The sequence below is a fragment of the Caretta caretta genome, chromosome 7 (assembly GCF_965140235.1).
Source record: "Caretta caretta isolate rCarCar2 chromosome 7, rCarCar1.hap1, whole genome shotgun sequence".
Taxonomy (NCBI): domain Eukaryota; kingdom Metazoa; phylum Chordata; order Testudines; family Cheloniidae; genus Caretta; species Caretta caretta.
Window position 1 is genome coordinate 37,855,352 of NC_134212.1, and position 24,984 is coordinate 37,880,335.

Below are 24,984 nucleotides of genomic sequence, written 5' to 3' on the forward strand. Positions count from 1 at the left end.
GAGAGCCTCTGGGCTGCCGTGCTGGCACTTCATTGTTTACTCTGTCCATTTAATCTAAACTTTCAGCCAGACCTTCACTTTTGTGAAGTTCACCATCTGTAGGAATAAGCTAGCACAACCTGCAGAAAGTCAGTGAAAGTAATTACCTTTCTCCATCCATCAGTAATAGGGGCATATGTGTACACATACCTAGAATCACTGACATTCTCTGGCTTCTCCCTTTTAACTTAGAGCAGATGCCAGAAAGGAAGTACCTTCTGGCTAGAGCACATATAACTAGAGACCTACTGAGCTCAAAAGTGAAAGCAGCCAGCTGCCACCATTAGAATGAGAGTAGAACCTCAGAAGTGGAGGTTGTTTTTTTTGAAAGTTTACAAGCAAACACTGACTTAACACAACTTTGAAATTTTACTATGCAGAAGAAAAGTGCTGCTTTTAAATGAAACAAGTGCAGAAAGTTTCCTTACCTTATCAAATCTTTTAAACTTTCCCTTCAACACAGTACTGTACTGTACTTGCTTTTTTGGTCACTGCTGCTGCCTGAGCAAGACCATGGTCTGAGAACCCTGAGGATGACTCGGGTAATAAATGCAGTAGTGGGGGTAAAGGGTTCCACTGCAACCATGCAGAGGTTATTTGTACCACTATAGTGACTGATCTCTTTGGCTTCTGGTTTCTTAGTGACTAAGATATAACTTCATCTCAAATCTGACAAAGGGACGCATGTAAATTGCATCTGAAATAAATTATTTTATTTTAAGAGAAATTTAGTTTTGCTTCTGTAAGTGAAATCCAGTAGTTAAATTGACAGTGATCATTGCAATTCTAGGGCCTTAAGCAACATGTTCTATTGAATTACAGACCAGTCTAATTCATTCTAGAATCAGTAAAAATGATGGATCAGAATGTTGATCATTCTTGCATATATCTGCAGTTTTGAAACACTCCTTTCACTCTCCACTACACTAGTTGCCATCAATTAGTGTCAAAGATTACCCTGCTTATACTTCCCATCATCCTAATTTATTGCTATGGTTCTTTTTTCAGTTTGCACAAAATCCAATTTGAACAGCAAAATGCAGGATTTCTACTACAATGCAGGTATAGCCACACCTGCAACCATGTCAGCTCAACTTGAGTCTGTGTAGATCGGTCCATGGATGAACTTACTGCAGTAAGCACTGTTTTGATGGCATTTCATAAGGTGTGCACGTATAGAAATAATGCCCAAGAAATGGTGGTGGGAACAAGGCTGGTTAAAGTGTTCTCTCACCAGGCACCTCTAGTTAGTTCTATGCATTTTTTTTTCTGACTAGGGCTTTTGCAATAATGTCTTGGGCAAATCAGCCAGGTATATGTCTTCCTAATGTGATGCACTTTACAATGAGATTATAGGTTAACTTTAACTAGGTTTTATCTGTTCTAGCTATACTACTAGCACATTTCACTTTCAGAGAGACAAGATATTACCTCTCCAATCTCCTAGGCCTAACACAGCAAACAATTAAAGAACTGGGCCCTTGCTGTTTTAGGGGCACAAAATCACCTCCAAAGCTTCCTTCCCCCATACTTTTATTTAATATCCTTTATTATTGTTTGTATACAGGTTCTACAAGAACCTCACTACTTTACACGGCTTGCTATAAAAACCTTCAAGTAAGTAGCTGGACTTGTACAGAAGAAAACAACTTTTGTTCCTTAGTTCTCTTTATTGGGGAGTGGCAGACTCTTGATCTGCCCCAGAGAGGTGCATGAAAAGCTCTCCAAGCTCTGTCACTTCATCTTCAGCATGGGGCATAGTCCTACTTTCTCTGTCTTCAATAAAATCCCAAAGCCGAACAGAATTGAAGAACTGTGAAAACAGAAATAAAGAGGTCAGTTTGAGGCATTCTGAGAATGCATTAGATGTCTGCTTTGGGAAAGACTGTACACTGGTATAACTGCAGTCAGGTCAAAAATACTTTATTTTACTTCTCCCATCAAGTTTTAATGATCAACTTCAGAAAGAAAAAAAAAGGGGAAGACCAGCTCAGGCTACACCTAAATAAAGGGGTGGGGAATTGTTTCTTACCATTAGCTGGTGGTCATGGTGTGTTGCTCACATATGGAGCAGGCTTTACCAACAGCTTGGGAAGGGGAGATAACACCAGCACTGTTTTCCACACATGAAATGTCAAGTTATTTAGAGAACTGATCACCTAGACAGGTGATATACAGGTGCACATACAGCTGAAATTAGCAGGCCTAACAACCAACCTTAAAGGCATGAGCTAACTAAGCCTGGACAACTCCCTCAGAATGTTTTCTACAATTCTTTGAGTCATGGTCCATTGAGCTGGTCTTAAAACAGATGAAATTAAGAGTTTTTTGTAAGGAGAAGTTAACTCCTGCACATAAGAATATTTTTGCAGCTTAAATGAGGGAGCTGATCCTGCAATACTTCCCCCTGTGTAAATCCCATCAAAGACAATGGGAGGTATGGGTAACAGCTACAGGATCAGGAATTTGCTAAAAGATGAGGTTCTGAGTACAATGAGAGAGAGTTCCCCCACTGAGCTCAGAGGTCTTGAAAAATGTTAAGTATAAAGAAACTCATTCTGGTTTTTAGGCAAATTCACAATCAGTGTCAAGTTGGGTGCCTAAAAGGTGTTTTTAGAGCAAAGTTCTTAAATTTGCCTCCGTAGAGAGAAATCATGCCCTTCTATAAAAGGGCAGCTTATATTCAAGTGGGGCTTTCAAGCAAATGAATCTGCTTACCCGCACAGTCCCCTCTGAACTCAGCTGTTTTCGTGGTTTCTCAGGTTCAGCTCGTGTCCCATCAGGGTAAGCATGAAGGTAAAGGCATTTTCCTCCAAATGGGCAGGTTCCCTTTCCTTGTTCAAAATATTTGCAGGCCTTTTTCCTGAAAGAAAGAGTAACTAGTTCCTTTAGATGATGGTAAAAATGAAAGCTGTTTCTTGGGGACAGGAGAGTGAACTGAGCAGCTTTTCCAGGGCTATCTACCCATTTTTAAAAATTCCTATCACCTCAGAAAGTGTCTGCATCAGATGACTCTTCTCCCAGTCAAGCAGGATCAGCTCAATGGTTCCAGAATCAAAAAATACAGTTACTGCAGTGTCTGAAAGGATTTTTTAAAAGCAAAGAGACCTGCTCATCCCTCTGAGGAATACAGTACTGATCTCAGTCCCTGCTGCCCTACATTTAAGCACTCAATCTTTATCATCATAAAGCAACAAAAAGACTCTTGTTCTAGGTGGTGAAGCCAAGTCATGACACTGCAATGATCACAGCAACAGCTGAAGTAGAAAGCTCAGGGGAAGTCAAGTTTACTCCTTCAAAACTACAATAATGGAAACCTTAATAATTATCACATTCAGTTAGTACCTTTGGGGGAGAAAGGAATCCAAAGCACTATTTAACCTTCAGTATAAAATGAAAACAGAAGTTGAGTGTTTTAAATGTATACATATGGTGGGAGGAGGCACTCGGTTTATGAGCTGAATCAATCTCACCAGAAAAGTTAACATAAAACATGCACTTTAACATTGCCACCAGAATAATCCTTCATCTGTGTTTGTAACTTAAGATACCTGCTTTGCTACATAAGAAGTTACATTTCCCAGTAACAGACTAAGACAAAAAGTTGCTCCGATCAGTTTAATGTACTTTATAATTTGGCTAAAGGATAGCTGAAGAACTACATGTCCTTTATGTACTTCAAGTCTAAGGATTTTAACTGAAGTTATGTTATCTATAAATCGGTAACAGGAACATTTCGCTACAGACCTACATGAAGTAAAAATGTATGAAAGCAAGTGCAAATTTTAACTTTAATTGGAGAAATGTAGGTTGAAAGTTTGTTTTTTCAAATACCAATGGTTATATACAATCAGCAGTCAGACAGATTAGTGCCAAATCGTTTTTCCCCTCTTGTACAACAAAAGAATGGTTTGGGAAAATGTCACCCTTCACTTTTCCACACTTGTGTATTTTTCAAAGATCTTTAAACAAACTCCTTTTATGAAGAACAGGAATTGTACTAAAGAGTTCAGCATGCTGAGGAGCTCTACACCTGAACCAATTGAACAGTAGAACTGGTTGAAAAGCCATCATCAAGTGTCCTCTCTCTCCTGCACATTTTTTAAAGCAAAAAGTAGATTAAGAAATTGGAAAAATTTCCACCAGCTTTATTGCTCAGCTGATTCAGGTGAAGCCAGCAGAACAATTTAATGAGCAGCAGACTCTTGACATATAATCTGCAATGGTTTTAAAGTGGTGACACAATTAAGTACTTTGTTGACAATCCTGCTCTTCACAAACAAGCATTCTATTGGAGGAAATCAAAAAAGGAAAACCATGAGAGAAAATAATTTAGATTTACAAAAACAAATATTCATTTATGGTGTAACTCAATTGTTTAAGACCTAACTGTAATATAATGGATTAGGACCAGCTGAACAAGCAGGCTCCATGATACTAAAACAAGCTGTTGTCAAAATTACAAAACAAGTAGAGGTAATAAATATACCTAGTATATTTGGCTTTACAGTAGAAAACAACTGGCCTTGACTTCCTGCTTTTCATTTTCCAGGACTTGCTGCTTTCTTTTGTTCTACCACTGTTTGGTGTGTGTGTGGTTTTTTTTTAAATAAACTTTTAATGAAGAATGACTCTTTTAGAGATTGCCTGCTGAGTTCCTTGGCTAAGAAATGGATATTTTCAGTATAAATAACTTATTTTACATTACTAAAACCTATCAGTAAAGTTTACCTGTGTAAACTGATAATGTTTAAGCAAATTTTTCAAAAAGTTATGTTTGATTACCTCTATATTATCTGTAAGAGTTAATTCCTTGAGAAAACTGCTATTGAAGTGATTTACAGCATGAACTTCCAATTGTCTAAGAGAAGTACCCATCTAACCATGTGTTAAAATGCCTTAATCATATATAGAGAGAGCCAGGCACTACACTTAACCTTGGATTAAGGCTTCAAATATCTATCCTTACTTTTCTATTTTGGAGTGGTGTAGGGGGAACCTGCAGAAGATCTGAAAATTCAAATTAAAGGCAAACAAAAAATGGTAATCCACATAAGCATGCAGGTAAGCTCACTCAACTAATTAAAATGACCTTGCAGTTGAGGTCACCCAGACAGCTTCAGCTCTGGTCCTCTCTCTACCCAAATCAGACACCAGCCTAACTTCAAACAATGTACAGTAACAGCAACTCCAAAAATGGAGACGTGAGCTAATGAATTCTTCTTAGTAGACTGTGCGCTACTGCAGTAGCATTAAACTGAAGTTCACCATCTTCACAACAAATACTTCTTCCTTCTTTAAGAACATACACAGTTGCTAGAAAAAGACTTTTCTTTTAGAAAACTGTTTGAGACTATACCGTGCATGTATACAAAAGGTTCAACTGGAAAATAGTAACAGTTTGAGACTTAGCACAGATATGTAGGTACTGTTTCTTGTCCTACAAACATTAAAATGATCTGCAAATAATCACTTTTACACAATGGGATTCCTGCTTTTTTTTTTTTAAATGAAGATCTCAAGAATGTCAAGTCTAGTCTTCTCTGGTTTTGATGGTAAACTTCTTGGGGTTCTCAGGATGTAAATTGTGGGCTTACACCTTAACTGCAGGGGCAGCATTTAATCTTTTTCCAGATATTTGCTAGGCACAGCTCTAACATAGATGTTTTAAAGAACTTTAAAAATCCCTTCTCAGCTTTCAGTTTCCAGTGGCATCAACATTTCAGTAGCTGAGCAAAGAAAGGCCTTACAGTCCAAATGACAGCATTTCTGGAAATGATGTTAAGTAGTGGTTTCTCTAAAGATATGTGAATAGTCCATGCAGTGTTGATATGTTGCTAAAATTAATTTGAACGTAAACAGACAGGTAGTGTCTTTATGCAATTTCTACCAAACACTAATGTTCACCCATTTGAAAGCCTGGAAATTCTAAGTATTACCTAGAATTGGGATACAATTTGCAAAGTTGCTTAAATCCTATTTACTTTTAATGAGACAAACTCTTATGTTACTTTTGAAAATTTTACACTGGGTCTTCTAATAGAAAGCTAGTTAGTTAAAACCTTAAGACCCAATACTACAAGGCAAAGTGCTTACTAACTGAAAAATTCACTGTTTAGGCTGAAATTTCCCACTAGTCTTAGCCCAAAGGTGATTTTTTTGTACAGAAAGTGTGGTTAAAAACTATTCTAGCACTTAAATCACCATGCCATACTTTGGATTTGATCATAATGTCACTGATATTTATGCAGTTATTAATGTTGAAATGGAAAACTCATCCCTGTCATATGGGCAATGTACTGTATTCTTAGGAAGAACAAGATGGAGAAAAAAATTAAAAATAGGCTACTTTTTACATGGTCAGCTCTGCAAAAGACTGCAGGACAGACTAAATCTAAATCAAATATAATCTACCAATCTTACTTTTCCACTTCTATTGCATCAGCATTAAGTTGCATTCTCAACTGTCTACAGAGACCCCTGCTGGAAGTAATAAATAGAAACAGCTATCAAGATTTACTTAATAAATACACGCCATGTCACTGTCTTGCCTATCACTCACTATTTGTACCTTTAAAATGAAATAGCTTTCAAAAGTTTACACTTACATGACTAAGTCCAAAATTTAGCTTCTGCAAAACCAAAAATCAGAGAACTGTTTAACACCTGCAACCCCAATATTACAGATACTAGTGAACGAGTCAGGAGATGATATCCAGTAGTTTCATTTTGTCCAGGCTTAATGAAAGAAAAGTGGTGAAATAGGAAAAAATAAAGAATTTCAAAGAAGTAATAGTCCAAGAAATTAATGCAGGCAAGATTTTGTTCAATGATTTTAACAGCTTGTATTTGGAGAGAGACTTTTTTCATTCCATGCTTACTATTGAAGCTACTCTCATTAAGTTTCACATGTTATTTTATATCAGGATAGAATTTTATGAAGGCAAATCAAAAGTGTGTTTTGGAGCTGTGTGGTTTGTTTATTTTAAATGAGGTGTTAGTACTTCTTTTGAAGTTTCCCTTTTAAAAAAGCTCATGATATCTAAAGATCAGATCAGAAACTAAATTTGTTTTTGGCTGTGGCAAGCACTAGTTAGCCTTTGATTCTTTTGGGGTCCATAGTGGCTGGATTTTTTGAATTAGATGAATTACAAGACATTCTTGTGGTCTCTTTACTGGCACAAGAACCTCATGGATTCAGGCAGAACTTCTGATCCTGAAGAGTTATGGACCAGGGAACATGGCATTCCCAGGTTGGCATCACAACTGCTGCATCAGGCATATCTTAGAAAGTCTGTCCAATTATAATCCAGATTTATAACATTATAGATATCTGGACGAAAACCCATGCATTTACTAAACGCAGAGTAGATAGGGTGTCACAGGAATCTGGCAAAACCTACTGAAATTCCCAGACAAAATTAAGTTAGAGTTGGTCTTAAAGTTAAGCCTCCAGAACCACAGGAAAAATAAATAAATAGCATTCTGTTTTAAACAAATTGAGAAGACAGGAAATTCTAAATTTAAGTTTAAATTAAACACTTTTTAAATTAAATTAAATGAATAAAAAAGGCACTGTTAGTGTCACCCTAACTGTTAGTGTCACCCTAAGAGTCACTGCTTAACTCTGCCTACATCTACAGTGAAACACCATCCAAAATCAGAAGACCATCCTATGAGCGAAGACATGTCTTCTGCTATAAAAACAAGACTCATGAGATCAACTCAACACTACCACTTCTAAACTGGATATCTGCCCTCTTGTTATATCAAAGCTAGTAGAAGGGATCTCCTGGGCCACTACTAACAGAGACAGTTAATATTTTCCTGAAAGAATGCAAGCAACCCTTACACAAGTGCCATCACCACCCCTTCTCTAAACTCCCTTTCTTGTGAAAGATGATGCTCCCCCATGGTAGGCGAATTGAACAAGAAGTACCCAGGTACTAACATGATGGGTGCTTTGGAAATGTATGTTACGCACTTGTTGACAGTGCCAAATAAACACCCAGGTTTTTTATGGAACCATTCCAGAACAAGCACTGCAAATAGTGTGTCTCCAGGGGATTAATGCACTTCAGGTAGTATATCATCACTCAGCTTTTAGCATTCCAAAATGGGTTGAAAATTTACTAGCCCAATACAAAGATTTATTTTACCCACGCTTCATATAATGGCGATCAATGATAATGAAAGTAGTAATGATAATTTACCCTCCCATCAAAAAAAACCTCATTTATCACAGGCAAGTGAGCAAGTAGAGGTTTGTTAGGTTGATACAGCACCATCCTTTACTGCATACCTCCAATGGTCTGACCACCAGTCAAGTCTAATTGTTCAATAAAACTTATCACGCATGTAATTATTTTTACATTTGCAGATGGTATTACAACAACAAATCCCTCAACAACTCTGAAGTTTTACTGATTAGAGAAAAAGAAACAAACATCATAAAAGTCAGTTCAGTGACAACTTTGGTTTTTTCCCCTCAACGATACAAGAGTATGATAATCGAGGTAGTTATAGCTGAGTAATAAAAATCAGCAGATGTTATCTAAATGTAGTTTTGGAAAGTGAACAAAAATATCCTCAACAGCCAATTTTGGAAAGTAGAATTATTAACATTCCACCTGGAGCTTGGGGAATTTCTAATTTAATCATGAGGGATATTTTCAGAGGCTATTAGCCTAGCTGAAATGAAAATTAAATTCATGATGTTCAGGGGAAAATCAAAGTTAGATACGAATTCCTTCAACTACCACTGAAGTCACTGGATATGAATAGTGTGTGTGTGTGTGTACATATGTACACACACACAATTACATTCCATAAGGTATGTTTTGTACAGTATTAAAGAAAACATTTTAAAAAGAGGCTACTGAATACCTTGGTCTACAACCTTTTCAGTTTATTTAACAAAAAATAATTATGGCTAGTGAACTTACCCCACTCCCTGCTTAAATGCCTCAATCAGCTTATTTTTCTTGTTTTGGTCTTCTACCCAGTATACGCTAGGAATTACAAACTCTGATGTCACTCGGCACTGTGGGCAGGATCTTAAATGGGTAATGAAAAGAAAATAAGTGTACATACACCTTGCTGAGAATAGGTATTTCTCAACAACTAGTCATAAACAGCAAGTGGAGAAAGGGGAATTGGATCTTTCATATTGAAGCATCAAAGCATATCATAGCTGATTACAGTGTATACCTGGGGTGGGTAAACTTTTTGGCCTGAGGGCCACATCTGGGTATGGAAATTGTATGGCAGGCCATGAATGCTCACAAAATTGGGGGTTGAGGTGCAGGAGGGGGTGAGGGCTCCAACTTGGGGGGTGAGGGGGGCAGGTTCTGGGGTGGGACCAGAAATGGAGTTCAGGGTGCAGGAGGGGGCTCCAGGCTGGGGCAGGAGGTTGGGATGTGGAAGGGGTGAGGGCTCTGGATGGAGGTGCAAGCTCTGGGCTGAGGCCAGGGATGAGGAGTTTGAGGTGCAGAAGCCAGCTGTGGGTGGAGCAGAGGGGTTTGGAGTATGGGAGGGTGTACGGGCTCTGGGCTGGGAGTGCAAGTTCCAGGGTGGGGCCAGAAATGAGGGGTTCAGCGTGCAGGGGTGAGCTCTGGGAATGAGGGGTTTGAGGTGCAGGAGGGTGCTCTGGGCTGGGACTGAGGCATTCAGAGGACAGGAGGGGGAAACCAGGGCTGAGTCAGGGGGTTGGGGAATGGGAGGAGGGTCAGGGGTGCAGGATCTGGGCAGTGCTTACTCCAAGCAGCTCCTGGAAGCAGCAGCATGTCCCCACTCCAGCTCCTATGCAGAGGTGCGGTGCTGGCCAGGCAGCTCTGCACTCTGCCCCATCCACAGGCACCACCCCTGCAGCTCCAGCTCCCACTGGCCCTGGTTCCCAGCTAATAGGAGTTGCGGGGCAGGGGCAGCATGCGGAGCTCCCTGGCTGCCCCTACGTGTAGGAGCGGGAGGGGGGACATGCTGCTGCTTCCGCAATCTGCACAGTTCCATCGCATGCGTGGAGTGGGTGCAAGCCCCCAAACCCGCTCCCTGGCGAGAACTCGAGGGCTGGATTAAAAGGTCTGAAAGGCTGGACATGGGCTGTCGTTTGCCCACCCCGATGTATACTGTACTTACAAGTTTTTATGATTAAAGTTTCAACTGAAGTAAACCAGTTCAACCTAATCAGGTTTGGTCTAAACTACAGTTCAATCAGTGTTTGAATAGAAAGCATGCTTTTCCTGATCAGTGCAGACCATGATTTTTTTCCTTGAAACCTAAGGTATCCAAACCACATTAGACACTTTTCAGGTACCTCAATCCCTGTTCTGTAAAAGAACTACAGCAGCGAAATAGGGCAAAGGAGAAGATTGATACTTGGCCTGTCTACTAAGATTGCAATAAGCAGTCCAGTTTAACTAGTGGTCTTGTGAGATGGACACGTTCATTAGAACCAGATCAAGAACCCAAGTGATTTCACAGGGAACACCTAACAGCCATCAGATAATTTCTAGTGACAACCAACAAGCTGACAAAAGGCTTTTATGTCCCATTACCAGCCCAATGAACCATCCAGTCTTTCAGCCAGAACTTCTTTTAAGATTATTTCCATTCCCTTTTCCTAATATCTTTTCAGAAGGTTGATGAGATCACAAGTAGTTCAAGAGTTTCAGATCTACTTTCTGAAAATGCTGAAAACATTTGTCAATATTGGCTCAGGGGGAACGATTGCGAAAGCCATTTGGCAGCCTCATTTCCTGTCACAGACTGAGCTTCTCACAGTGAATGCCCATTGGGAGCATTACTCTACTACAAGCAGCTTCCAATATGCTAAATTTCACTGTAGCAAACTCCTTGTGAAGGACATGGGGAATACAACCCACTTCACTATAAGAATGGAAAATATTTTTCAAAAAGTTTTCCCTGAGACATCTGTAGTTTTCTAAGGAGTTCCAGGGGAAAAGGCAAGTTTCCTCTTTTGTGGTATCAGTTGGATTCTTACATTTTCCTGTATTTCTGTTCTGAAGAGAATCAAGCTTTAAATGCATTTATATAGGAGCTAGAACAGCAGATACGACAAAGGCATTGGCCAAATACAGAATAAATGCATGATCAATAGAGTATCCAAATGAGCGTTCAGCGTGACCATGACAATAGTTAGAATTTATGTGCAATCCAGTAATTGAATGTGTACAAATAAGGTGACAGCAGTTTTCAATTCTTAACTAAGGCCATGTCTACATTTACCAGAGATCAAGGCTGCTGTGATCGATGCTGCGGGGGTTGATTTAGCGACTCTGGTAAAGATCTGCTAAATGGACAGCAGAGTGCTGTCCAGTTGACTCCAGTATTTCACCGAACGAGTAGAGTAAAATAAGTCAATGGGAGAGCGTCTCCCGTCGACGCAGCGAGGTGTAGACACCGCAATAAGTCGACCTAAGCTACGTCGACTCCAGTTATGTTATTCACGTAGCTGGAGTAGCATAATTTAGGTTGACTTACCACGGTAGCGTATACAAGGCCTAAGATACTGTACCTCCTTGGCACGTGGAGTCAGGATTTTCATCACAATCTCAGTATTGGACACATTAGCATTTTTAGGGCCACAGAATTTCTCTTTGTGAACATACTTAGTTTGATATGAAAGTAATAGCATTGCGTCTAGTCAAAAAGTCTATAGAAGAGAACACCTGAATGACAAGCTACAATAGACAGTGTGATCTGGGTGGACATAAGTCCCACTGGTTGACCACAAAGTTAACATATACTTACTTTATGATTAGATTCTCAAACTGTTTGGCACACCTCCACTGCCGGATGCAGGACAAACAGTAGGTGTGATTGCAATTGGAAAGGATTCCGAACCTTCTCTCTGAGGCTGATGGTTTCTCATACACCACTTCCATGCAGATACTGCATACTTTGTCCTGACTTGCCTGAAAGGCAAAGGCCTTCTCCATCTCGTGTTCAAATGCTGCCATGCACATCTAGGTCATAAAACAGAAGCAAAGAGTTACTTTGGGTCTCTGCCATATTTGCACAAGGCTTCTAGCTTGTAAAACACAAATATCTATGAAAGGCATGTATAAAGAAAAAAAAACATAGTACTAGTACACCTATCTCCGTTAAGAATGTAGTTCATGCTTTTTGTTTTATAAAACATCCCCAAAAAGACGTTAAAAGAGCACTAAGGTTGCAAATTCCAGCCCACAAAAAATGTAGATTGCTGTGTAACCGTAATTCACACCCCTTGAGTATGCATTAGGATACAGCCTTTAATTACATGATCACAATCGGTTTTTTCCACAGGGGACAGGCCTTACTCAGTGCACAGAATTATGGTGCTTACTGAATGAGCAGCTTTCAATATTGTTTTATGCTCGTTCACTGTGTGGCCCCAGGCCTTATTATGCACACTATTTAAACCCTGTTCTGAATACAGAATTATTAATTTCTTTAGGGAGTTTTCTATTAAATTCTTCAGGGAGCTCATCACTATGATATCCGAATGCTTCACGAACATGGATTTATTTTCATAATATTCCTGTGAAGCAAGGTGATATTACTTTTCCCAGGCATTTTGTAACTTTTGAGTGCTTGTCTTTACAACCGTAACATTCTGTTAACAATTTTTTAGATGCAATTTCCTAGATGATTTTTCTTTTTTAATTAATCAAAATGTAGAAATTCCAACACGTGGCATCATATTGACACCCCCATAGGTCATCAGCCAGGCTGGAACCACTGCACAGACCTCAGCCAGTTGAACAACAGAATAAATGATAGAAGCAGTAGGGTTGTCATCCTTTGTGTGGGCCAGCACTAAAGGGGGATGAGGGACGCCAGTGGGTTTCATAAGTATTTGTTGACAACAGAGGAATACTGAGACTCAGGAATCTCAGGTTCCATTCCAGATGCTGAAGGGAACTGTATTCTGGTGGTTACAAACCCTTCTGCCCCTCCCTCCCCCTGAAACCTGAACTCTCATGTCCACCCAGAGGCTTTTTTCCAGTCTCCCCACTCTGGCTCCTCATTCCAGTCCCAGCCCCCTTACTCAGCCTATCCTTGTCTCCTACCAGCTGCCAGTACTAATCTACTCCCTCCATCTGCCTGGCCCAGATCCAGCTCATGTCAACTGTGCATTCTAATCATGCTGTTCCCGCACTATGCTGCCTCAATGCCAGCAGAGGGAACACTGAGGAGATAGGTGTTTGTCTTTGGCTCTCATTTCCAGTGCCCCATGCCACAGAAGCACACACTAATTGCTGGGCAAAGGACTGCTTGCCCCTCTCCACACACACACCAGCCCTGGACTGGAGCACACTCACTACAGAAGGAATCTTGGAAGAGTTCAGCTGCCAAACTAACAATTCCTTATTGAATGTGTGCAACATGAGATTTTTTTTTTTCCCCAAAGGCTTATAACAAACAAATTTACACTCCCCTCCACAGGAACAACAAAACCACATCCTTAAGAAAGGCAAGCTCCCTGCCAAATTCGAAGCCCTTGCTCCAAAGCAGAGGCCCTAGAGAGTCTCAGCAAAACAGTTGTAAGAATTTTTAATAAATTTTCCCCTCATTTCATTCTCTGAAACAGCTGAATCATTTTTGCTGAAATTTTCCAAAAAAAACTAAGCTGAGGGAAGATACCCAATATGGAAAATTTCAGCCAAACAGTTACAGTTTGGCAAAGTTATAAGCTGCTGAAAACAGGGGCTTATAATGAAAAGTGTTGGGCATTCTTAGCTATATGCAGTGCTACCAGCTCTACCTATAATACAAGTGTATTAAATAGCTTTTACTAACAAAGCTACTGCAAAGCTACTGTATATGCAAGAGAACCAATTGTACTATGAGCAGCTGACTTGCCTCTGATTAATAGATTTGGACGACAAGAGGTACAGAGAGCTCAATATAACTGAAGTGAACTGAGCCCAAAATCCTATCCAAATTGGGACTGGATGGCTCAGGAGAGTAGCAGTGGGATGCAGCACCTTTCCTGACCTCAAATTACAGCTAGTATCAGCAGTGACTAGATGTTATCATCTGATTGCACTGTGGTGGACTATGTGAAATGAGTTGGTTGTCTCAGGTCAGTGTGGTCTAGAAGAAGGAGTACAAGTAGAGTTTAGAGAACCTGGTGACCTTTTAGGCATGCTGCAAAAGCCATATGTTTGAGAGGGTTTTTAGAGAGAGTCAAGGGGATTCTTCCCACAATGATGAAAAAGGTGAAAAAGAGTTTCTACAGATGGCTGGCTAAATTCCTGTCGGATGTTTATTTTAATGCAGCTGGTATTTTGTTGTATCGACGACAAGTTTGGGTGCCTAGAGCGTTCAATAGGTCTCTTATTTAATTTAGATTTAAAATAATTAAGTATATACACAAATATTCTATAAAGCACTAAAGTTAGCCTGTAACACACAAGTGTCTGTGGGCTTTAGAACAAGCATATTTATATCATGTTTTAGACCCAAGTTTAAATTATGTTAATCTTTACCTTCTCATGAGCCTTCCTCTGCTCTGGGTCAAAGGGATGAAGTACTTGCAATTCACAGATTTCACACACATCTCCATGGAGGTAAAGACACTGGTCACCAAACTGGCATTCCCCAGCTGCTGCATAGGGACATAGCTGCTGTCCATCAGTATAGGAACTTCCAGCCACTGAATCTTCTTCGAGCCCACTGCAAATAGCTTCTAAATACGAATGGGGCTTCACTTCCAGGTTATCATTTTTGTCACTGCAACACACTGGATCACTCACGGTACTGAGTCTCACCTGTTCTTCACTCAAACCACATAAATCTTAAAGAAAAAGCATAGTATGTAGCATGAAAGACCACAGGAGCATAAAAACAGCAGTTACCTGCTGAATTATAGTTTCCTTGTTAATAGTTAAACCTTTTCACCTGCTGAGCTTATGTATTTAGCAGCTTCAATCTCCAAATTATCCAGCTTTACAGCCTTAAACTACCCACTGTAAAGCTTGAAGATACCAAGTACAGCATATCATGCATTTTCATCTTAAGTATTATAGAAGCTAAGCTAAAACTGCACAGATTTTCACTTAGAACATGTTTAAAGTCCTATTTCACATTTTAAGTGATTGAATTCACTCACCACAATTAACACATGGTCCCTCCACTGACCAACTGAATTTTCTATTTTTTGGGATGGGGGGGGGAGGTTGGCAGGGGGATATGAGGGGTTTTAACTCTGATACCTTCACCTGTTTCCCCTGCCAATAAGCCTTTTGTGAAATTTCAGGTTCCCCTAGATAACAATTGTCAGGCTCCTCTAGATACGAGATCAGCAATCAGAAACCCCAAACTTCCTACACACATTCATTCTCACATCGTCTCCGACACCATCCACTTCTTCAATTTAAACACAAAGCTATGCCCCTCATACAGAAATAAAACAGCTTATGGTGAAAGGAAAAGCAGAGATTATGGTCTATTTACTATTTCTGTTCTCTGACACTGCTATCCAGCTGGCCTTAGCACAGAGGCCCTGGGGAGGAAGACTGGCCAGCAGAGGAGATCTGGGGCTCTGCAGGGCTGCAACAGGGAGGATTCAGCACTGCAATCTCACAGAGGATTGTGAATGGGGATGCACAGAGGGAGAGGTTTGTGGGGGGGCAGTTGGTGAGACCAGGCTGGGTATGTGTATAGTAAAAGGAGGTCTGGGGCAAGTGGGAGCTCAGTCCCTCTGTGCTGGGGCATCAGCAATGGAAGGGCTCCCTTAATGCTGGTGCCCGAGGGGCATAGGAAGGTCATCAGTGGGATGTGTGGGGCAAAAGTTGACTATTTACATGAGTAAAGTTACTAACATGCATAAATGTTTGTAGGATTATGCCCTATCCATGTTACAAATGCAAACACACCCTTTATAGCCATCACTGAAATGGAAGTGATGAAAAGCAAATAATGGAAAGCAACAGAACTACTGCTAAAAATCAGCAAGCCAGGAAAAGTGAAGAGAACTGACATTAACTGCTCCTACTCACCTCTATCCCTAAGCACTAATGTTCTCTTTTTGCGTTTTCCAGGCTCATGTGTTTTGCTCTTGATTACAGGCATGTTATGCTCTGGCAGAGGGTTAGGGCTGTTGAACAACGGTGAAGAAAGGCTGGGTGGCACAGTACCCACTGCACCACCAGACCCAGATGGTCTGGTGTGATCATATCTAAAAACAGAAAACAATGTAATAAAGTGCCACAAAAACTAAGATCTAGTTCAATGCACAATCATTGTTATTCCAGGAAGCTAACAGCTAATGTGGCAAACTCTTGATTTCCACTAATGAGCCTGTTTATTCAATATATTAGCTTATGGATCATGATTTGTTCAGAGACAACATGGATGATGATAATAATACTTAGGATTTCTACAGCACATTTCAAGGATCTCAAAGCACTTTACAAACATTAAGCCTTACAACAGCCTTGCGAAATGGGATCCACATTTTACACAGAGGTTAAGGCCTACATTTTCAAGTGTCCACTCATTTTGGACAACCTGCTGGATTTTAGCTACTCAGCAGCTTTGAAAATCAAGTCATACATCTTTCATATTGGGCACGGAAAGAATGAAGAACCCCATGTCGGACACTTTTGAAAGTGCAGATTTAAATGATTTCTCCAAAGTTGCAAAACAATGCTGAAAGAACAATATTCTTAGAGTGTGTGTTCAATTTAATACTACTATTCCATTACAAAAAGGTTTGCTGACATTTATTCAGATGTGGTAACATCAAAATATTGTGTGCCCTGTCAGTTTATGATCTCTCCTGCTTTGCTAACGGACAGCAGCAGTTACGCTGTGCTCTTATTCACACATACAAATATGGTGTATAGATACACACACACAGAGATGGATTTTTCAAAAGCACCCAAGATTGGCCTAACTCTGCTCCCACTGAAATCAATGGGAATTTTAGTCTATATGAACATGGTGTTACCTATCAGCTCTGTGTTCTTGGGGAATCAGAGCACAGCCTGTCTGACTCACTAAAGACCTTCCCCCCAATCCCCTGCCAGCCTCTGCTTGAACCAAAGCCAACCAGAGGAAAGACTTACAAAAAGCAATGAAAAGGCAGTGGAAGACACACTTAAACCCCTCAGACAAGGGTGACAGGATTAAGGAAACTCCCCTAGCCTCATTTGCATCTAAGATGGGACAAGGAGGCACCTCTATTAGCATACAGAATGGAGAACAGAGATTCCAAGGCAAGAACTGCACTGAACTATGGGACCAGAAAAGCGGGAAAGCACTGCATGATGGGGAATCTCTGCTCCAGCTGTTAATGAACCCACCCCTGCACACACCCAGCTCAGTAGTTATCAGACCAATTCTAGTAATAAATCCTTTATTGGTATCCAAAATACTGAAGCTGCCTGATTGCACTGTGAGCTCTCTGGAAGGAACACAACCCATAGCCAGGAATAATCTGCTCCTATTGTCTAGCCTGAATAAAACAACTTTGGTATATGCCCTTGAGCCATCAGTTTACCCACAAACAAATCTAGTGTTCTCCCTTGAACTATTGTTCTTCCCCTACAAAAACTCCTACCCATGCTCAAGTAAATGCTCTGATGCCTGGATCCAAAATCTGCATCAGTTCCACTGGGACTTCATCTTCTCCTGACTGATTGTGCTGGGGGCTCTGCCTGTCTTCAGCACTCCAGACCCTCAGCTACCACCACCTGGGAACCCTGATCAATTTAAGCTTCACGGAGTGGTGAGAAGCCAGCTCTCTCTCGGTATAGTCTTCTGACCCTGACTTGTGTGGTCAGTTATAAACATATATATATGTTCTAAACATAACTTTTGTAACCAAATTTAAATTAGATTTAATATTATAACTGTTTTGTTTGGCGCCTCTTGTAGGATTATTACCTGGCAATAAATAATTTTCATGGTTAAGCTGGTTGTTTCTCTCTCTCTCTGAGGCAACGCTCCTTGTACCTAAGCTAAAGATTCCTGCAGCACCCAAAAATCCTGTGGGTTACTACCAGAACAATTGTAATGTGAAAGTGTGGATAGGGGCGTGCTGAACTTGCGGCTTATGAGGGTGGCAGCTTGGAAGTGTTGCTCGACCCAGCCCGATGAGTCCAGGGGCATATAAGGGGTCAGCTTGGGAGTGCTGATTAACCTGGTCCTCTCAGATGCGCTCTGTTAACTTGTGTGTGTGTATTCACCTGATTCTGGAGCTGGAAAAACACAGTCCTGGGGAACCTAGGTCCTGTAAGATAGCTCCAATCGGGAGGGAACTTGCAGAAGGGAGAAGCAGAGCTCCGTATGAGAACACAAGTGACAAACAGTACATTGATAGAATTATAGAGTGTCGTCCCCCCACGGAAGAGTAACCCTAATAAATGAGCGTACCCCAAAGCAACGGGCAAATCTGGTAACAATGCACTGATCTAACTCTAAAATATCTTCATTGGGGACAATGGAAGTAGCAGTTCTCCACCTCAGGGTTTTTCTAACAATTGTATTTAATTCTCTTCAAGTCTGTCACTTGCTTACATGCTGTCCATTCTTGAGCATACTATGAAATGCCATGAACATCAATAGTGCCATACAAATAATACAGTAATGCACACATGACAGATATTGCAACCACATGTATCTTTAGGGACCATTTATATTAAGGTTATGAACGGTTTATGTATCACTGTGGGCCAGGGATTGTATGCAACTCTTACTCCCGGGGGAATTCTGCACCAAAAAATTAAAAATTCTGTAAATTCTGCATATTTGATGTCTCAAAACAACAGTATAATCACAACCGTTTCAATTATTTTGATAATTTATTTCAAAATACCTGTCACCAAGTATGTCTGTAACAATACAGACAACAAAAAAGATTCAGAAAATGTTTGACAAATAGATTCCTTACTAGTCATACTAATACAGAACTCTGAGTAATAATTCATTTAAACTACAGTACAGAACCTTATTTCCCGCACCCCCTCAGAAGCAGTACAAAGGCTTGGGGGAATCAAGGGTAATGGAGGAGCTGAGGGAAAGAGAAGCAATTGCTAGGAAAGAGCCTGGGTATGAACTTGAAGGGTTTTTGGGTATGGGTAGGAAAAGTATGGTACAGGTTTTTTTGCGGGGTGGGGAGGGAAAGTCCCCCATGCAGACCCTGGCTGCCCTTGCCTCTTCCATTCAGTCAGGCACATCTGCCCCATCCCCATGTGTCCCTGCACCTCCACTCAGACATCCCCTCCCCCAACCCCTATGTGGTCCTGCACCCCCTCCCAGTCCCCATGTGTCTGTGCCCCTACTCAGCCACCCCCATGTCCCCATGTGGTGCTACACCCCTCCCTCCTGTCCCCATGTATCCCTGCACCCCCTCAGCCAGACCCTTCCCCTCATCTCCATGTGTCCTTGCACCCCCTGTCCCCATGTATCGCTGTGCTCCCACTCAGCCATCACCCTTCCCCCGTAGCCATGCACCCCACCACCCCCTCCCGGCCCATGTGGCCCTACACTTCCCTGCCCCCCCCCCCAGACCTGTGCCTCCACTCCCATTCAGCCCCTGCCCCAGTCTGTCCTCCCCCACTAGTCCTTATGCGCCCATCTGACCCCCCCCAGCAGCCCCACACTGTCTGTCTCCCCATATTCCCGACTCCTGACCCACCCCAACTGGCCCTGTGAAAAAGGTAGGCCTCTTCCCTATTGCAGATGGGACTGGCCTGGAGTGGCTGTTCTGTTCTAGAGCCACAGCAACCCTCTGGTGGGCAAAAGGCAGAACTGCAGCAACTTTTCAGCAGAACCTATTTTCCACACAAAAAAATTAAATATGCGCAGCACATGAAATATGCACATGTGCAGTGACACAGAATCCCCCCCAAGAGTAAACTCTGGGGAGGGTGAGGGTTACCATAGTTCTGTCAGAAACTAAAAGCAGTGGATGATTAAAGTAAATCATTCAAGTTGTGGACACGTCCAGAGAAGTACTAGCCCCCTCAGGAGACCAGACAAAAAGTGTTTTTGGTATAAAAAGGCTGAATTTGAACTTACACCGGGTCTTCTTTCTGATCCAGCAAAAGGACATGAACTTTTGTCCAAGTGGCCCCAATCCTGCTGAAGGACTGGAAGGACTTTGGCTTATAAGGGCCCCCTAAGACTGACAGATGATTCCTGTTACGTTTCATGTGCGTTTAAACCGGTTTGCTGTTTTTATTATGTGTTCTCTGTAATACTTTAACCTTAAGAATAAACCTGCTTGCTTAGAAAGAACAATTTGGATTACTGGTAAATCACACCTGTTATAGTCCTTAGAGAGAAAGCAACACACAAGCACTGGCCTTTAGGCAGACAGGCTTGCTGGGGATATCAGACCATATGGCAGGGAGCTGTGCCTGGTCAAAAGGGAGTAAGACAAGGATCCTTACCCAGAGACTGGTGATGGCAGGAGTCATGAGAGCTGACTTGGCACTCCTATTTCCCCCTCCATGGCCCATTCTAGAGGTGCAGTTTACCCGGTATGATGGCAAATACATAACATTTAAAGAGCAGTTTCAATTATTATTTGCCAAACACCAGGTTATGTTGATAGGACCTTTAGATAAAAACTATCATATATTAGTTCAAGGCAGCAACATTAAGGATGCCATGGATATTTTAACTTCTGAATTTTCTGACTTGTGTGACTGATCTCCTTATCCTAACCTAGTACAATCAATTTAAAAAGGTAAACAAATGTAAAAAGTTAGTAGTACACATACTAAAATCAAGAAGGATCTCTTATCTTTGCCAGTTCAGTGCATAAACAAAAGGTTACTCACCTGTAGCCAGAGTTCTTGAAGATGGACTGGTCATTCACACTCCTATGCCTTGTCAAAGAGAGCTCTATTTCCAGATAACTCCCGAGAGCAAAGATCTCATCTCCCACTGATGTCTTTAGAGGCCATTTGAGCAGTTCTCATCTGTCCCAATTCAGTTGATCTGCTAGGCATGTAGGACTACGGGGTACATGTTATGATGAATGCACCAGTCTCTCACTGCCATAGCTTCCTTGAAAAGCTATGGGGAATGAGCTCTTCCTTGCTTGTTCACATAGTACATTGCTGCCATGTTGTCCATAACAACTTGAACTGCCTTGCCAGTGAGTTAGTCAAGACGCCCAGCAAGTCACCCTCAATTCCAGTATGCTGATATGTAGCATCATCTCCAAGTGACTCCAATGGCTGAACTGCTGGGATGGGGAACCCACTTCATCCATTAAGCTGGAAGTGTTGGAGGGTAGAGTTGCTGATGGTGCTGAGAGACTGAATGTTGCCCCTTTTAAGATGCTAGATCACACCGCATCCACCATAAGAGGGCAGGGAACACTTACTTTGGGAAGGCCAATTTCAAAACATGCTATATAAAACAGATAGTACTTTGCTAGCCAATGCTGCAGAGTTTTTGTGAGTGAAGCACAAGGAGTTACACATTGCTGAGGCCATGAGTTCCATCAGTGTGAGAAACAGAATTACTGTCTGGTTGGAGTTCTCTTAAAGTCCGAGCAGAGGAGATTGAATTTTCAGGAATCGTTCCTCTTGAAGGAAGGTTCTTCCTGCTGTAAACCAAACCTTAGGTCTAGGTTCCAAGAATGTTTTTGCATTGCTCACAGATGTCTCCCAAAAGGTACATAGAACGGTGCTGGGCTCTGCTAACAGGAGCCATATTTAGGGCTATACGCTTTTGCGTATGCAAAAGCATGCTCCCACTAGGACTGACTCTGGTAACAGTCACCCACAGGGTTTCATTGTGTCTAGAACTAGGATTTGATGGCTTAGGATCCTTCAGTATCAAAGGTTTTGCTTTCACTTCAGAAGCAAAGTACAGTACTTTCAGCAGGATACACTTTTTATTCTCAGAGTTGAGAGCTGACACAGGCCTCTCAGTACTCACAGAACCAGTGGCTATGGAACTGGAGGGTTTATCTACTAGTGCATCCTGAAGCAGTAAGCTTGGAGCTGATGCTCTTTGCAAGCTATTGGGGTGAAGGTGCTGCAGAATGAGCGCCATGAAGGTGGTTGACCTTCCCACCAAGCAAACTGGACGTCACAGATGGGCGTCCGAAGTGGGAAACACAGCAGGACAAGAGGCATACCTCTTAAATCCTACCCACTTCCCCTTTGGGACCACCACAGTATCTGCACACCCACACCAACGTGAGTGAACAAAAATTAATTAAAATACTTTATAAAGAAAGCACGCTAACATTTTTAACATTAATGCTAACTTCAAAGTGGTCAGATGCAGGATGGATCAACCTGGAAAGGTTCCTACTGATTAATGGTGCATGAATTGTACTGATATCTGACAACAAGACAATATTTTAATATCTATGGCACCGCTTGTTTAAGGAACTCAAAGCATCTAGTAAGGGGAGATTATCCCTATTTTACACAGAGGTTAAGGCCTAAACTTTGTATTAACAACATTAACATTTCTATCACACAAATCAAGAAATTCAGCATAAAAGTTCCACAGCAACCTTAACTCAGTCTCCTTTTTTTCCACAGAATCCAAATGAATAACAGTTAGGCATAACTCTAGAATTTATTATTATTTGTACTACAGTAGCAGTCAGAGACTCAACTTAAGCCCAAGCCACCACAGTATTCAACACTACAAACATGAGATGACATGGTCTAACAAAAAGGAACTTGCTGTCTTAAAAAGCCCACCACAAAACTTAAGGATAAAAAGCCATACGATCATTACGGTTCATGCAGAGCACAAAGATACAAAACCAGGAAACTGCTGAGTCCCCAATTTATTCATCAGGAGCGCAATGTTTGCCATTCATGTTGGTTTTATAAGCTTTTCATTATCTTACTCTTGTTTATAAACATACCCAATGTATCTTTGTTGCTGTGGTTCCTTTATTTCCTAGAGTGTAAAAACGTATTGTCTGCAATCACCTTTTCTAGTTGTGGGAAAAACACACTATACTAGAAGAGTGGCAATTTTTACCTGCAGCGAGCTCCATAGGCACACTGTCCTTTCTGGTAGTATCTGCAGATAGTAGAGGGTTTGCTTGTAGTTAAGTCATGTGAAAACAAACACCTGCTTCCTTCACGACACACCCCTTGCATATAATACCTGAAGCGATAAATGGTTACAACCACAGAGATCTGTTACATACTGTAAACTAGGACAAACACTTATTTTCTAGAGAAAGGTTTTGAAGAGCATTTCTCTCTCAGTCCTGCCCTTTGTTCTCCATTGCAAGAAAAACCCCAGGTAAAGGATTACACCTGGGGAAAAGCAGTTCTCTTAAATTTCCAGCTAGAGTTATGAGTATAATTAGCCACTTTAATCACATTATGCAACACTTCTGGTTGACACTTTCCTAGAAGGTCCTATTGGTGAATCACTAAATACTTTTAAATATGTGTAGCTGAAACACATAGATTCTTGGTCACTAAAGACAAGACATTGCTTTTTGCATTTGTTTTTTTAAAAAAAGGTAGCAACAATGAGCACTACAAAACAATTAAGCAGAGCAGAAATACAAGATAAACTATTATATAGTGTTATTTTCAATTCTTCATCCCCATGTAAGTTTTTAAACCAGCAAACAGTATTATAGTAAATTGACAATAACGACACAATGCAAACACTGGTCTCTCTAACAATTTGTTTTAACGAACTCTGTTCTGCAAGTTGCTCAGAAGATGGCCAGATGCTAAAGGCACAATACGCTGGGAACTAAAACCAAAACAACGAAAAGCACCACTCTGCAAATTCCAGAGGAAAAGACAAATCGTTGACATTAGGGAGAAACAAACCCCAGCCCCGTACGCGTTACGGGTTATTTTGCATCATGTACCTGAGCTTATAGAGCCCGGCAACCTGACAGGACCTGACTGCAAGCGTCGGATTCAGTCGAGTCGGGACTGCAAACAACCCGACCCTCTGGGCTCCAGTCCCCTCCTTCGGCCGCTCTGGGCTGGGGTGCTGAAGCGAGCTCGGCTCCGCTCCGCGCCAGCGACAACCGGCCAGCTCGCTCCGAGAAGCGGCGGGGACGCCCGCCCCGCGCCCGCTTGGGAACGCGCTCGTTTGCCCGGCCCGCGGCGACGTCTAGCAAACCGGCTCGACGAGGCTGAGGGGCCCGGGCCGACGGGCGCCCTGTACACAGCCGCGTTCGCTGGCCGTTTCCAGGCAGCCCCGTACAGGCCCGCGCGCCGGGCAGCGCGCCTCACCTCGCCTCGCCTCGCCAGGGACCGGCTGTCCTGGGGCTCCGGGCCGAGCTCCGGGGGTCAGGGCCTGGCGCCGCGCGGCCGGTCGGAACAACGGCAACCCTTGGGCTGGGAGGCGCCATTTCCAGACGCTGCGACACCAGAGCGGGTCGCCCCGGAGCCGGCTCTAGCTGCGGCCCCGCTGGACTCCTGACACGTAGGCCCAGTGGGGCCCCGCACCCAGAGCCGCGGGGCAGCGAACGAGCGAGTCCCGGTGTCTCCAGGCGGCCTGGCACGATAGCGGGGCAGGGGTCGAGGGCCGTGCCGGGACCCGGCCCCAGAAGCTGCGTCGCCCCCGCTCTCACCTGCAGGTCACCTCCTTGGTGCTCATGTCTTCGCTCCCCGGCCGCTCCCGCAGGCAATGGACACGCTCCCCCCGCGCCGCTCGCTCTTGGTTGGTTCCGCAGAGCCCCGGGTGAGGGGTGGAGCCGCTGGGACTCTCCCCCGGACTCCTTCTGAGGGAACTAGCGCCTACTGGGAAACTATTCGCGGGGGACTTAGCCATAGAGACAGAGGGAGGGGCCAGAGCGTCGCTTCCGTGAACCATAGAGATACAAAAAGAAAAGGAGGACTTGTGGCACCTTAGAGACGAACCCATTTATTTGAGCATGAGCTTTCCTGAGCTACAGCTCACTTCATCGGATGCATACCGTGGAAACTGCAGCAGACATTATATACACACAGAGACCATGAA

General features: G+C 42.3%; 1 protein-coding gene across 3 annotated transcripts; it reads right to left on the reverse strand.

The window, feature by feature from the left end:
- Positions 1-1,555: 1,555 nt before the first annotated feature.
- On the reverse strand, positions 1,556-24,759 carry MKRN2 (makorin ring finger protein 2). Of its 3 annotated transcripts, none has more exons than XM_048859155.2 (8): positions 24,596-24,759; positions 23,023-23,151; positions 16,047-16,225; positions 14,535-14,842; positions 11,809-12,023; positions 8,985-9,095; positions 2,758-2,902; positions 1,556-1,852 (listed from the first exon to the last, which is right to left on the reverse strand). In XM_048859155.2, the coding sequence occupies exons 1-8, from the start codon at positions 24,619-24,621 to the stop codon at positions 1,709-1,711; spliced, it is 1,257 nt and encodes a 418-aa protein (XP_048715112.2). In that variant the 5' UTR covers positions 24,622-24,759; the 3' UTR covers positions 1,556-1,708. The 3 variants fall into 3 exon arrangements, with proteins under 3 accessions (XP_048715112.2, XP_048715111.2, XP_048715113.2); XM_048859154.2 differs by lacking the exon at positions 24,596-24,759 and adding an exon at positions 24,255-24,530; XM_048859156.2 differs by lacking the exon at positions 24,596-24,759 and adding an exon at positions 23,882-24,157.
- Between the last annotated feature and the right edge of the window lie 225 nt (positions 24,760-24,984).